The 17,636-nt window shown below is 37.8% G+C and overlaps 2 protein-coding genes and 2 non-coding genes across 5 annotated transcripts; all 4 read right to left on the bottom strand.

Moving 5' to 3' along the window:
• Positions 1 to 4: 4 nt before the first annotated feature.
• On the bottom strand, positions 5 to 77 carry trnav-cac. Its single transcript has one exon. It is a non-coding gene; the product is annotated as a tRNA-Val (tRNA).
• A 1,543-nt stretch (positions 78 to 1,620) lies between these two features.
• Positions 1,621 to 3,784, bottom strand: rplp1 (ribosomal protein, large, P1). The gene is made up of 4 exons (XM_041967330.1): positions 3,562 to 3,784; positions 2,530 to 2,604; positions 1,946 to 2,063; positions 1,621 to 1,748 (listed from the first exon to the last, which is right to left on the bottom strand). Exons 1-4 carry the CDS (start codon positions 3,631 to 3,633, stop codon positions 1,666 to 1,668), a joined length of 348 nt encoding a protein of 115 aa, XP_041823264.1. The 5' UTR covers positions 3,634 to 3,784; the 3' UTR covers positions 1,621 to 1,665.
• Positions 3,785 to 4,200: 416 nt separating this feature from the next.
• clptm1l (CLPTM1 like) lies at positions 4,201 to 15,572 on the bottom strand. 2 transcript variants are annotated; one of them, XM_042012184.1, is made up of 18 exons: positions 15,277 to 15,572; positions 14,510 to 14,730; positions 14,280 to 14,374; positions 13,912 to 14,101; positions 13,082 to 13,281; positions 12,812 to 12,890; positions 12,568 to 12,685; positions 12,382 to 12,476; positions 11,842 to 11,926; positions 9,474 to 9,577; positions 8,007 to 8,072; positions 7,594 to 7,644; positions 7,428 to 7,510; positions 7,304 to 7,338; positions 7,105 to 7,160; positions 6,944 to 6,988; positions 6,681 to 6,796; positions 4,201 to 6,594 (listed from the first exon to the last, which is right to left on the bottom strand). In XM_042012184.1, exons 2-18 carry the CDS (start codon positions 14,672 to 14,674, stop codon positions 6,510 to 6,512), a joined length of 1,668 nt encoding a protein of 555 aa, XP_041868118.1. In that variant the 5' UTR covers positions 14,675 to 14,730; positions 15,277 to 15,572; the 3' UTR covers positions 4,201 to 6,509. The 2 variants fall into 2 exon arrangements, with proteins under 2 accessions (XP_041868118.1, XP_041868117.1); XM_042012183.1 differs by having other exon boundaries at positions 15,283 to 15,572.
• Positions 15,573 to 15,794: 222 nt separating this feature from the next.
• On the bottom strand, positions 15,795 to 15,866 carry trnah-gug. Its single transcript has one exon. It is a non-coding gene; the product is annotated as a tRNA-His (tRNA).
• Between the last annotated feature and the right edge of the window lie 1,770 nt (positions 15,867 to 17,636).

Genomic DNA, 17,636 nt, shown 5'->3' with positions numbered 1-17,636 from the left:
AATATGTTTCCGCCCGGTTTCGAACCGGGGACCTTTCGCGTGTGAGGCGAACGTGATAACCACTACACTACGGAAACCTATATCCATGATATAACCTTAGCATGTCAAAAACTTAGCATGTTTGTTGACAGAGTTCGTTAAATTTCCATGCTTATTGTTTGATGGTGGTGGTTGTGTCAGCGCGGTTTGACCAAGTTTCTCGTAGCTTTTAGCTCAATACTTTGAGCTAAAAGTAGTTTTTCCATAGGCAGGCTACTATTTAACTGTCTGTCCATGCATCATTTTTTTCCGAGACCAGCTAAATCTGAACACCCACAGTAAAACAATCACACATACTTTCGCCCCACAATCACGGTCTCCGTAACCATTTACCAATATTATTATTTCGCTATGTCCGTCATGAGTTGATTACATTTGCTGTAAAGAAATTCGGACTCGCTGTTAGAAGTTAAACAAGATAGGACACTATTCAGAAAACCTGCAATGATTGGTACACTTCTTTTGGCTCAGTGACTGATATGAAACATACAGGCATGCAGAACTTGCAGTATTTATATAACAAATATAAAAATGGCCATAGCAAACAGCCTATTTTTAGATACTACATCTTACACACTACACAACTTCCTTCAGAGAAATTAATACTTAGCAACCTCTGATCATTAGTTACATCCAGACCTGGAGACTTTTGTAACATGTACTGCAACATGGAAGCATGGTACATTTTACTAAATAGAAATATGTTACACATTTACCATTCAGTTTTACACTGACACATGTCTGCAGTATAAGAGCCCCAAAGAGAATGACCCAGGTGTCTCTGCTAACTTTCCACACTGCAGACTTTCCATACAACACCTCCACCTGTCACCAGCTGAGGGTCTGATTACTATGCTACTGTTGGCCTTAACAGAGATCTTGTTCCAGCAGAAACACCTCTAGATCAAAATGGAGAAAACCAAAGAAATGGTGGTGTATTTACTATCAATTTACTAGTAAATAAGCAGACTAACTACTTTGCAATACCAGTAAAGACATGTGATGGTGACATAATACCCGTGTTCACTTGGAACAAGTGGACACTGAACACTAATGCTCTTGACAGGAAACAGCCAAAGCAGATTTTATCTGCAGGTAAGACTCCTGCACTCCAAGACCTTTGAAAATAGTTGTGGCGATGGGAGAGAAGATGGCACATTGCTGTCATCCACCCAGAACAGCTACACCTCCAACAATGTTTCATTCCTGGTGCGTTGGGACTAAACTGGCCAATAACCTACACATGTACATTAAAAAGTTGATAATTTTTACATTTTTACTTTGCGTTATTACCTACCAATACTTGGATGTTGTTTGTACCATGACTTTCCCAATAAGGGATTCATTAATATCTTATAATTTCACAATGGACACTACATTAACTCAACACTTTTCACTATTTTGTGATTCTGTCTGAGCAATAATTTCAACTGTCCAACATGTTGTCGTCCTATCATCCCATCAAAACTGCATTCTGCTTACTACCACTTAAAATAAATGTACATGAAAGCTAAAAATTAAATGTACCATGCAAAATTTCTGCACAGACCAGAAATAGAAAAAATGTGCTAGACAGCCAGACACTTTTTGTATTTTTTATTGTGTTTTCTTAGAAAAACAGCTTTTTTAATCAAAGAGACCAAAGCCCATGTCGTCATCAGACTCCTCAGACTCTTCCTTCTTCTCCTCCTTCTTCTCCTCTTCTTTAGCTGTTGAGGATACAAAATTAAACATGTTCATGTCTGCAGTTATCTCTTAGCAACACCTTAATACAGGTAAGTAGATTAGTAAAGGCAATTTTGATTTATGACATGAAACTATTTTCATGGTTTTTTTGTATAATAACTTTAAAATGTCCAAATGATGAGCTACCTGTAAATTTGGTTGAAAACTAATGTTCAGTTACCTGGGGCGTCACTAGCAGCAGCAGCAGCAGCACCTCCTGCAGCAGGGGCGCCAGCTGGGGCTCCACCTCCGGCTCCAACGTTGCAGATCAGACTGCCAATGTCAATGCTGGACAGAGCCTATGAGATAATTCACAAGTTAATTCATTTACATGTCCTTGGCCTGATCTGGTAAATAATGCATAGACTTAATACTAAGGCATCACACCAACAGTATAAATAGATGTTGTGTAGACTGAGGATTAAAACAAGCCCATGTGACAATCAGTAATGTTAAGATAAATACAGTACAGTACAAACCCTCTTCGTGCCCTTTAAAATCTGAATTTAGCATGTTCTTAGCAAAGATTTTTGATTCAACTGTAAATCCGAGCAATGTCAAGGAGCTCCTCTTCCATCATAAATCTGGCTCTACATGACAACAGCTGATAGGTTGTGTCTCTATTTTGCTAAAGAGCTCGTGAGTTTTAAGTATTGCTGACATCCAGAAGTCATAGTGATACACAAAAAGCTGCCAAGAATGCTCAAGATTTCTTCGCGGTTTTAACAACCATAATCTTACATGGGTTTCACGTTTGTTTCTTACCTTGGCAAACAGACTTGGCCAGAAGGGCTCCACAGTGACTCCAGCAGCCTTGATCAGAGCATTCAGCTTGTCCTCCTAAAAACAGAAATGGGTATTAAAGTCAACATGTAACCATACATAACCGAAATTTGCTCTTGGAGGGGCTTAGTGTACAACATAAAAACACTGCACTTTGTCATTCTGCAAACCATACAATAACGAGGTTTCATTAACAAGTCGATATTATTCTACTAACTAGTCAATCAAATCACGTATACAAGTTTAAGTTTATGGTTACACCTTGTCCAATTAGACTTTTAGTATGAACTTTTGCTTACTACTAAAAGTCTAACTGGACAAGGTGTAACCATAAAATCCTTGAGGATACAATTGATTAAACTTGCAAGCCACCTCTAAAACAGTGGTAATTACTGTGATAGTACATTTGACAGTTTCTAGGCCCTTCAGTACCAACATCCTACATCAGGGATGCGACTCGTGCTGTGTGGCTTCCACGTGAATCACCGTCTGGACAACTAGCTTCAACTACTTTAGTACAGTGATGGCACGTAATTATAAGAAATAATACAAGTAATAAAAAATGTGAGATTTGCATTTACAGTTTAAGTTTACTTTCTTTGCACAGTGGCGCGTCCAGTAACCGGTGCTTAGTTTTGCTAGCTTGTTAGTTAGCGCCTGTCAGTGACTGAATATTGCTGCTATTATAGTTGTTTACGTGTGGCGACAAGCATCAGTCGGAGACACAAACTGGGCAGATGAAAAAATACTGCTATAGTCTCCACAATACAAACTTTAACTGAAAGAGAGAACATGGCCTAACATTAGCAACAAGCACGCCGCCATTTTAGCCGGTAGACAGGACAACAATAACCACCTACACTTACATTTCTAATTTGTCTGTTATAATTACGTTACATTTATTGGTAGAGTCTCGGTTAAAATAGTCTTGGATTTTTAGACCCAGCCCAGTGTTTCCTTGAGCCCAATATGGAGCTACTGCTTCGGCTGTCGTGGGTAGCCCAGGATACTTACGGTGACGGCGACTTCATCGTCGTGGAGGATCAGAGCAGAGTAAATGCAGGCGAGCTCGGAGACAGATGCCATTATAGATGTTAGATTTTATATTTGTGGCGTCGGATGCCTAAATTTGACGGTGCTAGTCGCCGGATTGTGGACCTTAGCTTCGGATGAAGAACCGAGCACCTATAGGCACGTTAACTTCCTACAGCGGAAAAGGGAGAGAAGGTGGCGGGGGACGGCACATATACAATGCGTCAGTATTGCGTGATGATGACAAACTTACGCACAAAACGTAGATCAGATTTGCGATCTGAACCCCCTATGTCTGAACCGCTGCTTTTTTTCAGGTTTATACGATTAATAGTAACAAGCGTGTGAGAATTACATTACCTATCTATTGTTCGTAGTGAGTTTTCACAACATCTATTACAATTAATTAGAAAAATGTTTTTAAAAACTTCCCCCCGAATGTGGAACCCTTTCATAATTATTTCTTCTACTTGACCAAGTAATTAAGTAAATAAATGTATTTATTAATTCAAAATTGGAATTTTCTGCTGGTTATATCTTTCAATTGTTTGTTTTTCTAGTTCCTGCAGGATTCAAGCAAAATTATGGTAAATATTATAAGAAAAATGACCCCAGCAAAAATTAAGTCAGTCATCTTTATTTCATCTAAATCAAAACCAGAAACATTATAAGTATAACCATTTCAAGGCAACTTTCTGGCAAATCTGACTGAATTTCCCTTTAACAAAAAAACTCAAGAGGACCTTTTTGTATAGAGCTCTTGATCTATAAACAATAATTCATTCCAAGTAGAGTATTTCTGTCTTAAAGAAAATGGGTATAAAACCACATGAAAATCAAAATGTGACTGTGTAAATCCAAATCTGTTAATACTTAATTTATGCCAAAAACATTTCCTCCAAAATGCCAGTATCCATTCAGTGCATCACATGGATCATTTATGGAGCACATCAAACGCTGACAAACAGTTTAAAGAATCACTCGTACATTTGGCACCAACATATTTTCTTGGCCCTGATATGTGAAAAAAAAATAAAAATACTCAGCCAGGTATAACCACAAAAATTAAAACTGATGGAGAAAACAGAATGGTTGTCAGTGTACCCTTGTGTATAACAGTAAAGGGAAAAAAAGACATCATAGACATCAAGAAAAAGACTAAACTTCATACATTGCAGGAACTTAACATTCAGGAATGTTCACATAGTCACCATGGCAACAAATCACTGTTTAGACTTTAGACATAAGCTAAAACCTCTCTGTAGTAATTGTGGCAACACTTGTACCATTCCCCAAAGTTCTTTAAAATTTTGTTTTTTATTAATTATTTAACTCTTTTTAAAGTGAGCTTTTTCTTGATTGCAGTCTCAATTGACTTTCAGCCTGTACAGAATTTATTATAGCTATGACAGGTGGGTTTCACGGAATCGCTTTGATTTTTGTACCAGACTGTACTCCTCAATGTTGTTGACATGATTTTGAACAATGTCATTTAAATCTTTGTGATGACTCTTTTTCAAGAGAGCAAATTAAACCAAGTTGTTTAAACATAATTATTCACACTTAGTTTAGGGGTGCTGCACTGCACGGCTTGGTTTACGGAGCATTTATGCAATATTTGTGTAAATGCAATTCCCAGCTTCCACTATGATGACAAAATCTGTAATCACGATTGGAAACTGGGTCTTCTGAAAGCTCTGCCATATCCAGTATGGTATCTATGTAGTAATCTGAGTGTGCACAAGAGTATAAACAGAGATGGTTCATATTTGCCAAAGTCCATTATTTAAGATAATAAAATGGTGAATGAATATAGTGCCATTCCTGTCATAGCACAGCAAGAAAGATAGCTTTCCTGTGATCTCGGTACAGCAAGAAATTTTTTCTTTTGTGTTTTTTTTTTTTAAATTTAGAATACATAAATGTAGATTATTAAATTGTTTTTATAACAAATCCTGGGTATACTGCATGTACTGGTTTCTCAAAGCAGACTGAAGCAGACTCCTAATGTCTTCAAACATTGTTTAAAGTAATTAAAAAATCCCTTTTTGACAAATATTACTTCTAGTCCACATTTGCAGTGGCTACGGCATACATTGGGAATTCCCAGTGTAGTTATATGTTGATAGGAAAGTCACCAACGTCATTCCTGTGCTCATATTTAGAATCGAGTACTGAACCACTGCGTGAGCAGAGCATACCTCTCCAAACTGCAACATGCCATTCACACAACCTCAAAAACATGATTTTTTTTTTTCTAGGCTGCTTCCTTAGTTTTATAAAAAGGGCAACATCTTCCTGATCTATGTGCCTCATCACACACTGCTAAACAAAATACCACTATAAACTGCAGGGAATGGTGCATAGGGCCAGGGCCATAAGAGCCAGGGAAGCAGAAGACCACAACTTACACTCTGGAATGGTAGAAATCATCAGGAACCACTAGAATGTTCATGGTTTTGGTCCTTTTATAACCAGCTGGACCGTTAAGCTCTGTTCAGTTGATGTTAGTAAGTTCCAGTGTGTAATATTACGGATGAGCTACGTTTTCACAAAAATAAAACAGTGGTGAAAATAAGAATTAATTTGTTTTTAGTGACTTCTATCTAGTAACAACATGGATACTCTTCCAAAAACTTCACCATGTTGTGCTGCCATGTTTTCAACAGCACCTCAAAATGGATAAACCAAACACTGGCGTTACAGAGGTCCTTCGTGATCATCAAGTTTTTAGCAGCCACTGCAGGGGAGGGTGATGGAGGGGATATTCAGTAGGTTGGTTGCAATCAGCAACTTCAGTTCTAGATGTCACCTAATCCCGTTTACTTTGCTCCTCTGAAATTAAAGCTCCTTTTATTTCAGCGGATAAGAGTGGAGACAAGGTGACATTCACAGTTACCAGATCATAGACGTCAGTAGCCCTTTTCTTTCTAGTCCTTGTGAGTCTTCCCTTTGGGTTTTTCATCATACGAAACTCCATATTCATTTACTCTTGTTTTGTCCACTGGGTAGAGCCTGGGAGAAGAAGAGAGTGTTTTTAGAAAACTGGTTTGTGACTTTTGCTGGTAATTTAGAACTGTGCACCGTGTGTATGGGTGTACCATCTCTGGTAAAGGTAAATGAGAAACACCACATCATCCCTGAAACAGGCCAGTCTATGAGATGTGGGCATGGTGATGATGAAGGCAAACACATCATCGATGAAGGTATTGAATGCCTGGTCAATCAGACAAAATAGAGGAAAAAAAAACATAATCAAGTGTGAAAGCTGAATTTTTAAGACAACTTTATGAATCAGAACAATTTATTTGCTCTATAATGTGAACAAGCAGATTAGGTTAAATAATCAAAACTGTTATATTACCTTGTACATAAAGGCCTTCCAGGGAAGGTGGGCCACAGATTTTAGCTGTTGAATGAAGAATAAAGCAGAATATTGCAAGATGGAAAAAAAAAACTAAATCCAATACAGTGCAGAAGTGGCATTTTACAAGAAACTTGAAAACGAAAACATGCTTTAATCACCTTATAATTGACAAACAGTTGAGGAAGCATGAAGAGGAAGCCAAATGCATATACACCTGTAATTGTGACAATAAAATGAGAGCGTGTTGTGGACCATTTAAATACATTTTTATGTAAACAAACAGAGTTAATACAATGATTAATATACAAGCCAACAGGTTATTTTTTATAAGTGTGCTCACAATAAAAAGCCGCTTACCATTCACCAAACTGTTGATCAACCACGAGTACCAGCTAAAACAGATCCATGCAAAAAATGTTGAAACGTAGTGTATTTTAGTGACGTAATAATACTGATTACATCAGTATCACACATGTCCTACCTCTTATATCGTAGAAAAATCAGAGCATACACTGCCCCTCCAATGCAAAGTGGGTAAAGGAGGTATGAGAGATACTTCATGGCCTAAAGCAAAGCACACAATCGATGTAACAGTTAGATCAAGTGCTCCAACTCTTGTTTTGGTCTGTGAGTACACGATTTCTTACCAGAGTGTCATATTCTTCTGTTCTCCTCTCTGATTCATCTAATTTTCCAAACTATAGCACAGAAAAGAAACAAACATTTTATAGACATGTACAACTTAAAATTACTATAACTAAATGTTAGAAGTGCCAAATGTTGCATTTTGTATTTAATCTTGCAAATAAAAAATATCCCAGCACAAGATGTTTTGTTCTTTTGTATAATATGGTTGTAGCTTGATTATGTGCTTTGACTCTCAGTAATTGAGTGAACAGCTTTATCACAGTAACAGGGAGGAAAGTAGAAGGAGAAAACATGCACATAGAAGGTCATACACAGTTAATTTAATAAACTGGTGTTATAATTCTTGTTGCACTGGATTTCTTATATTTACTGAACGTGCATGGCAAATGGTTATGGAAATATTTACACATACCAGGAATGTTGGCTTGCCTCCTTTCCAGAAAACCTGAATCTTAAAAGCCTTCTTTACTTTCCACACCTGCAAACAACAAACTACCTTTACCATCACTTTTAATTCATCATTTCTGTTACTCATTTAGGCATTGACAAGAATGTCAAATTTTTATTGTGAAACCATTTATAACAGCTACTAGTGTGGTACAGAAGTAAATAACTTATTTCTGTTTATACAGCACTGTGCAAAAGTCAGCATTTTTTTTTATTTACCAGGAAACAGAAAATGGATGCAATCACTTACTGAAAACATAAAAGGCATAAAGAGTTTGTACAATCCTTACAAGTTAGAAAGCCAATATTTATATGACCAGCTTTATTATTTAACAGTCTTAACAGTTTTAGACCAGTTTTCTTGTATTTTCTTCTGTCAGTCTACAGAAATCGTTCTCCAGGCTTCTTGAAGGATTTTCTAAAGCTCTTCTTGGGATGTGTCGGCCATTTTTCCCCCATTCTCTCTCAGGATGATCCCAGATTACTTCAACAATACTGGGGTCTGGGAGGAGTTGCTACTGATTTAGAGTCCAGTTCTTGTGTTATTATTTGATATACTTCAGCCTTTTCTACCAATTACCCTTCCAAAACAAAGGCTTTTCACAGCCACACTTTTATGGAGACCATTTCTGACGAGGCTTTTGCCAACAGTTCGTCTCTCAGGTCTTTGATTGAATTTTCTTTTTCTTAAGGGTATCACTTTCAAATGCTGATTATCTGCTGTAGATAGTTTTATTTATCTTGATTTTTAACCCTGTCCCGATGGTCTGTGTGCCATGGGAGGCATCCTGTATGTATGCCTGCCCTTCATATTTCAAATCCTTTTTTATTATTACATTATTTTATTGTGTTTTTAATTCATGTTCATTTTTTAAACTTGCCACATCTCTTCTCCATGTCCAATTCCTCTTCTCTTTTTAATAATACCATGAAACACCATGGTACTGCAAATTTACCTGCATACCATGCCGAAATATGCAAGTTTAGAATTTGATTTGACAGGGATCAAGCAAGTAACAAAATGTAGAAAGATTATAAATACTTTTAAGTATATTAAATAATCTCACGTTGTTTTTTTCCCCATTCTAGATGTTCTGATATGTGTAGACATATCACTGGTTCATTCCTTGAGTTAGTTCCCTGTATGTTTATTTGGTCATCGTTAAGTGTCTTAATTAAAATAAAGCATCCATCTGAAAATGGTCAGGTACAGGATCTATCTAAAGTTCTTTTTCCCTTCTCTTGCGTTCACATTTCAAATTATGCTTCCTATTCTCTGATGTTTCACTGTGTGTGAAGCACTTTGAATCACCCTGTAGTTGAATTGTGCTATACAAATAAACTTGCCTTGCCCTACTATAGTTATCAGTGTACAGTGTGTAGGTCTGTTTGAGACATTCGGGTGTGTGGGTTTGTTCACATGTGCACCTACTTCAATGATAGAGCCAATTCCAGCAGGTATGAGGACAAGGAGGCTCGTCTGCTCATCAAACAAGTACAGGAAAATCACTATGGTACTGAAGCATCGCCACAGGACTGAAAGAAAAGCACACAAACAAAATGTGGTGCAGTACCAACTTTGTGAATGTCAATCAATGGTTATCTGTATTACTAAATTCAAATTGCTGCTAAATCTTTTCTAAATATCGCCTAAAGTTATTTTACATTATGTTCTATTAATGCCCACTGCATTAAGCAGAGAAAACATCTAAGGAGATGCAGAAACTACTAAAATTGGGTTAAGAACTGTCCAATACATTATTAAAAACTGGAAGGATAGTGTGGAACCATCATCTTCCAGGAAGAAATGTGGTCAGAAAAATCCTTAATGATGGTGACTGGCAATCACTTAAACATTTGGTGAAATAAAAGCAGCGAAAAACACTAGTAGAACATGGGTCTATGTTTAATAGTGAAAGTAGGAACATTTTCATATGCACAATGAGAAGGAAACTCAAGAGGTTGGGACTGAACTGCTGTGTAGCCATAAGAAAATCACTAATCAGTGAAGCTATCTGGAGTAAATGGCTTCAGTTTGCTAGGGAGCTTAAAGATTGGACTCTGGAGCAATAGAAGGAGGTCGTGTGGTCTGATGAATCCAAATTTACCCTGTTCCAGAGTGATGGGAGCATCAGGGTAAGAAAAGAGGCAGACGAAGTGATGCAGCCATCATGTCTAAAGCCTACAGTACAAGCCTGTGGGGGCAGTGCTATGATCTGAGGTTGCTGCAGTCGATCAGGTCTAAGTTCAGTAACATTATGTGACAAAAGAATGAGATCAGCTGATACCTGAATACACTGGATGAGCTGGTTATTCCATCAACAGATTTTTTTCTTTCACGGGCATATTCCAAGGTGACAATGCCAGGATTCATCAGGCTCAATTTGTGAAAGAGTGGTTCAGGGAGCATGAGACATACTTTTCACACATGGACTGGCCACCACAGAATCCAGACCTGAACCCCATTGAGAATATGTTGGATGTCGGACTCTCCCATCACCGATACAAGATCATAGTTGAAAAGTTAGAACAACACTAGATGAAAATTAATCTTGTGTAGGGATGTGCATGACTAATCAACTAACTGATGAGTCAAAATGGCACAAAGTCGACGGCTTTTTTTTTTTTTTTAAAGTTGACTTTTTGTTTGGATGAGAGATGTTGTGCAAAAACATGGTGCTCTTCGCCTTATAGCAGAGTCCCATGCATCACCACTCCCGGGTAACGTGAAGGGAGCCAACCCTGAAGTAGCTGTGGCTTCATCCAGAAGTAATCACCTCACCTCCGCCTCTTGAGCTTGGTTTGGAGGCACAAGCAGGAAAGTTTACCAGCTGTTTTTGTCGGAGATTTCACCGATCCAGGAGGCAACAAACCAGAGCAGCATGATTACCAAACTGTCACAGAAATGCTGCACTTCAGGTGTACAAAGACCAGACGTAAAGATGAAAAATAACTGATATTGCTGAAGCTGAATGCTCCTGTGGGAGCAGTGTTTAGTTCACCTGGCATAACAGCCGCCACCTTAACACAGCCAGACCAAGTTAAATCCCGACGTCTGCCTGACTCACTTTCTCATCTACCTACTGAACAGTAAAGGACACTAGAGCCCACATAATGTTAAAAATCTAACAAAAAGCAAAAAAACAAACAAAAAAAACCCACTCATTTATGGAACACACATTATACAAACATCTCACACATGTTTTAAAATTTCCATTTGGAGATGAAGTATTTTTCCTTTCATTATTGATGATGTCATGATGATGTCAAAACTAATCCATTTTGATTGGCCCGACTAGTCGACTTCAAAATTCCCTAATCTTGAGATACTGCAGAAGCTTATCAAAACAATGCCACAGCGAATGTGTGCTGTAATCAAAGGTGGTCCAACGAAATATTAAAAGTATGTGACCTTTTTCTTTGGCCAGGCAGTGTATATGGAAAATGATTCAGCATCATTAACATATATCTTAATTTATAGTGATGTTAATAAAATACTGCTCTACATGAAATCAGACAAGCACATCTTTTACTCTGAGATTGTTGAGGTTGGGCAGAGTCATGCCGAGTCCAACATCTGGCTGCTCAGCGGTCCACACACACAGATGATGCCCGACTCCTCGTAGATTACCTTGTTTTAACACACTTTTCTAAAAGTTTATTACAGGCTGACGAGTACAGATTTTACTGTACAGTCTACTTAACTTTCAATAGGAAATCTGTGGCCGTCACTGTGTTGTGTTTTTTCGTTGGTGTACTTAGCAGAGCATAAAGGTGTGCTGCGAAGCCAGTGAACCTACCTGCCTTGCTCGACATTCCCACCATGCTTTTCTTCTGCTTCCAGAAGCTGATGTCGTTTTTAAAAGCCAAGAAGTCAAAAAGGAGCTGAAAAATGTACAGAGAAGATGAATGTTACTCTTGAAAAATACTAAAGTCAAAGTTTGTATCACGTCATCTTACAAACTTGTTGGGGAATTTTCTGTTCAAACATCTTTATATTGGTTTATCTGATTGAACATTTTCATGCATTTGTCATATATTAGCCTCAATTTATTGTTTTTTTATGTAATCTAAACATAATTCTCCACAACTTTTAAAAGTTTTTAAAGAGATAAATCAGAAACATCTACGTCATGTATGTGTACCGACATCTTCCTCGGCCTGCACCTTTTCTTTGGATGTTTCTCCACTTATTTTGACATAAACATTCCAGTTCAACCAGGTTCGATGGGAAGCATCAGTGGACTGGTTTTAAGTTTTGACAAATCTTGAGCTGTAGCATATTTTTAAGGGTCTGGAAACAAAACATGCAGAATTATAACACAACAGATAAGACTCACATGAAAAGCAGCGACAAAGAAAGTCAGAGCCAGGAAGTACAGGTTGGTATCCACAAAGATCCCTTTGATTTCATCGGCATCCTTCTCTGTAAAACCTGCAAAACAAAGATGCATGCACAAACAAATGCTAAGAGTGTTTGTGTGTGTGTGTGTTTGGGTGAAAGCGAGGGAGAGAAATTAGAGTACCAAACTGCTGCAGAGAGTAAACAGCATCTTGCATGTGGATCCAGAATCGAAGCCTCCCCAGAGAGATGGAGTCATAGGAGATGGTCAGAGGCAACTCTGTGGAGGTACTGTTGATCTCCTATACTCACACACAAGAAACATCAGGAAGTTCAGATATAGTGTCCTCATGCACTTTTAGGTTTAGCATTTAACACCAGCTTGGTGCAGTGTGTTACATAACATTCATTAAAAAGTTCAAACATACCACCAGGTCCTTGACTCGGTTGCTGAGCTCATCAACAAACAGCAGAGGTAGATACACCATCTTCTTCCCATTCTGGAATCTAAAACACAAACAAATAAGTCCTTTTAAAGATGCATTTTGATCTTAATGTCATGTCTCCACTGTCACTTTCTATAATCAATGAGTTTACCAGTGCAGAGGTATGGCAGCTTTATGCTAAGCTATATTAGTATCTACCATGTTTAATAGTAGTTTTTTCTGATTATTGATGTCAAAACTGTCAAATCTTACACTCTGAGGTATCTGTGAACATCACTTGGAAGATATTCTCTGTCGAACAGGAAGTGGTCACTGACAATGTTGAGAGTTAGGCGGGAGCGCCAGTGGGAAACGGGGTGATCTGACGAGGAAGCAGCTCCACCTTTTGCCCCAGCTCCTGCAGCAGTGTTACCATCATGCTGCTTCTTTTTCTGGCCTTCTTGTTTTAGACCCTGTGTAATCACACAGAAAAAGATGACTTTTTCTCTTAAATCAAAACTTGAATGACCAAAATTTAAACTACTTTGTACTGATACTGAAGTAAAAAGAAAGCCGTGCAACTAGAAGGAGGAAGTAATAACTCCACCAAATGTTACTATCATTTGTTGTCTGTCTGGCTGTTTGCCATAAGATTATGAAAATCTATAAGGCTGAACTTCATGAGACTTGGTATATTTAATTTGCAAAAAGAAATGAATTATTCTATGTTTTTTTTTCTGTCTGGATCACGTTCTTTAAAACAGCAAAACAGAACATTGGATTTGTCAGAGAGGACTTTGTGTCATTCTAGTTCATTATTAGTCTTAGCTCACAACTAATTTACTACACACGTGTGCTTTGTAATTTGTGTTTAAACAAAGTACATAAAAAGTTTGTGTTCTATCAACAAGAAATTTCAAAAATTGTTCACCTCAAGCAGATGCACCAAGAATGACTGAATTGCACCCTGTATATTGATTGGTGTGCACATGTTACAATATGTTACGACTTTAGTCAAAAAAATCCCCAAACTATCATTAACAAATTATGACTGTAAAAATACCAAACATGGTCACTTTTCATTTTGAGGCTGAAATTCGTACCTGTGTTTCATCTTCTCCAGATATCAGCGAAATTTCAGGAGGTTTCGGGACCATGTAAGTAGTGAGCTGAGCCACTACATGGACTTGGCGTGGATCCTGCCATGGATTGAGGCCAGCTTGATGGACAAATATTATTGCATAGAGAGTCCCATTATTACGGGTTTTCTTTGGGAGGGAAACATTGACTATCCTGGAGGAAAAGATGTAGAAAAAAAAAATATGGTGAGTAACTCCCTTTGCAATCTAACATAACTTTGTCCAAATTCTTTACTCAAACATGATCAATTAAGGCAACCATTTCACTTCAGTGTTCACTTAAATTCAAGTGTTAATTTTAATAAAGTTCTTATGACAGATTGTCCACCAACCTCTCAAACTTGGTGGTGACATCAAAGTTATCCTCCTTGTGGATCAGAGTATGACCTCCATCTGCATTTGCCCGTAATGCAGTGAAGATACTCAACTGTTAAACAATGGGAGAGAGTTCTTACTGAAAAGGTTACTTGAAATTACAGCAAACCAGCCCAGTTACACAAAACAGATGACCAAAAAATGTGACAATTAATAGTAAGATTATCCATCTGTCTACATAGCTAACCTGTAGCTTGGGGTTCCCTGCCAGGAAGGGTGTGATGCAGTTGTCTCCTTTAAGGATATCACAGGGTTTGGTGTACACAATCCCATACATCACCCAACAGGTGTGGAGCACATACACCACAAACACCCCCACGATCAGGGTGGTGAAGGATGTTTTGAGGAACATGATGCCTGTTTTGTGTTGCTGTCTCCCTCAGCTAGCTGAGCAGCAAGGCCATAAGTCTGTAAATAAGCCACGACATATGATTTGATTGTAGCATGTATACATTAAGGAACACTGATGATTTAAATTGTCCAAGTAGATTTCCCACCTCACACTATAAAACATAAAATAAATTCTTGTCAAAGAGATAAGTGATACTTCATTGTTTTTATTAAGCAAACGTCTTTGCAACAACTTGTTCTTCCAGATTTATCTAAGAACAAGATGACTGGCACACAGCTTAACATTTTTAAGTGAGAATACAGTCAAGAAAACTCACATAAGTTACAGCATTTTTCGCGTTAAAGAAGTAGTCAACGCTTTTACAAAGTAATTTAAAAGCTCAGACTTTGTCAATCAACTACAATTTGACTGATAATGATGATAGGCCAGAGGTAGCTCTTGTCAACTTAAAGATGCTTTGAAGCATATGGTTTAATCCCCGTCTCCAATAAATTTGTATTCTGATGTTTCGTTTTAACTGCTATTACACACACCATCTCACGTTTGGAAATGTTCTAAGTGCTACACCTTTCTTTTCTCACAAAAGAAAATCAGATGCTAACCATTACCGGCGTTAAATCTGGCAGGCTGTTGGTGACAGGACACTCTCAGCTGGATCATTGGCTGCCCATCCGTCCAGTCAGTTTACAGGTTCTGTCTTCTTCTGGTGTCTTACAGGTTCCACCGGGCAGCAAACAGCGATGACATTTTTTCTTTAAAGCCTTCCACAAGTGTTAACGGAAGACATTTGATGCCTGCACGATATTTCTCTTATTTAAAGACAAAAATGTAAAAAAAAATAAAAAAAATTGTAAGCTGTAAGCGTGAGGTGGACTTATATTTCCGCAATTCGCTTCCTGGTTGGTGGTTTGGACGAGATTTAGATGTGAAATAACGCGAGACTTTATTTTAAGGCGCTTGTATGGAAAAAAAAACTTTAGAAGCAATTCTGACACCTATACAGGTGTATTTTTTTATTGTTAAATCTCCAGAGGACAAAGGATATTCTATTTCATCAAGATTTAGATGTTTAAGTCATTGAATGATGGAAAGTTACTGTGTAAGCTCGCCCAAAACGGGTTGCCGTGACCCGGATTCGAACCGGGGTTGCTGCGGCCACAACGCAGAGTACTAACCACTATACGATCACGGCTGGCCAACTGCAACCTGCACCTAACAGCACATCTCAAGATGGACGACAGACAGACTGTCATGGTAGTTGAAGTCTGTAGTTGCCAGATTATTGATCGGACTTGAAACAGGGGTAGGCAACTCATTCTTGAGAGCCGCCGTCCTACAAGTTTTAGATATTTCCTTGTTTCAACACACCTGACTCAAATCAAGGAGTCTCAAGCAAAATTTGATAAGCTGATGGATTCATTTAATTGGAATCAGGTGTGTTAGAGGAGGAAAACATCTAAAACCTACAGGACTGTGGCACTCGGGGACCACAGTGGCATACCCCTGATCTAAAATACGTAAGAGGTTTGATAAAGGTTTGCTGCAAAGAGGGTTTAGCAGGCCTATCAGAGCAATATTATTCTAACTGTAGTCATACGGATGTTGGAGGATTTGGCTCAAATTTGAAGTTTAATATTAAAGTTGTTATCTTAAGTTTTCTTATATAAATAAAAAAGGGACTCTTTGGCTACTTAACACATTCATCGGTGTTAATACTTTTGATTGATCTTCTGCTGATCTTTGTACAGACTTCAGAACTGCTAACTGGTTTAAACGTGTTGTTAAAATTCTGAATCATCATTAAATAGTTTGTTTGCTATAAAAAGAAAGCTCATTTTCACTCTGTATCAGCTGCACCTCACCAAATCGCTGTATATTTTAACAATCGTCTTTCCAAAGAGCAATATTTAAACTCACATTGTTATCTGTCTTGTAATTAGATTTTTTTCCACCAACAGTGGTTGTCAATAATATTTTTTCTCACCTTACATCAGATATTTTAACAAGCACTTTCTTTTCAGTATGTAGTAAAAGGTTGTTCATATGTCATAGCCCCTGTTACTATTTGTTAGCTATTAACATTTAGTGATTTACAGTGTGATAGAAACGGATAAATCTTCTACAATAAATACTGTAAAGTCCGGCTGGACGTGTAAAAGAACACATGAGAGGCTCTTGGAGGAGCTCTCATTTATTGCTCTGAATATCGGGTTCGGCCGTAACCACACCGTACCACTCCTCAAGGTGTGTCCCAATTCAGGGTCTGCCCCCCTTGAAGTGTGCAACCATGAATTGGGACACACCTAACAACTCTCTTGCTTCCCTGACCCTCACAAAAAACCCCAGAGGTAGAAGAAACTACTCCCTCTGCTTTTCCCCTCAAACGTTGTAACACCTGTAACATTAGCTAGAACCACGGGGAAACATAACCTTTAACATTAGCAGGACCACTATGGAACCGCTACAATACATTTTAAGACTCAGTTATGTTATCAGACTCTAACAAATCTAACCTGGCTTTATGTAAAGCCTAGACATTAGTATTTCAAATATTTGGTTTAAAGATGAATTTACAAACACATTGTTTGAATGTCCTGATAAGTAAAACCTTTAAACTAGAAGAGTCTTTCTTTCTTTCTTTCTTTCTTTCTTTCTTTCTTTCTTTCTTTCTTTCTTTCTTTCTTTCTTTCTTTTTCTGTTTGTAGCTGGGAACATGGAATATGATTTCAAAATCTGTGGAAAAACTGCTTAGTTTACTCAGATTATCCTCTTTTCCACTTTACAGTGTTTAGTTACACAAATCAAAGAGGATTCAATTTAAATTTTGCAGCATGCGGGGCAGACATGAAAACAAAAAGGCAATTCTTTTTAGTTGTACCATAAAAAGAGCAGTTTTGAAGTTGAAAATAAAATGCAGTTTGGATGATCTATTATTAATTTTATTTATGAGTCAAATAATGCA

This window comes from Melanotaenia boesemani, chromosome 17 (assembly GCF_017639745.1).
Source record: "Melanotaenia boesemani isolate fMelBoe1 chromosome 17, fMelBoe1.pri, whole genome shotgun sequence".
NCBI classification, from domain to species: domain Eukaryota; kingdom Metazoa; phylum Chordata; class Actinopteri; order Atheriniformes; family Melanotaeniidae; genus Melanotaenia; species Melanotaenia boesemani.
Note: the sequence above shows the minus strand (reverse complement) of the source record. Positions and strands in the feature narration are given on the sequence as shown.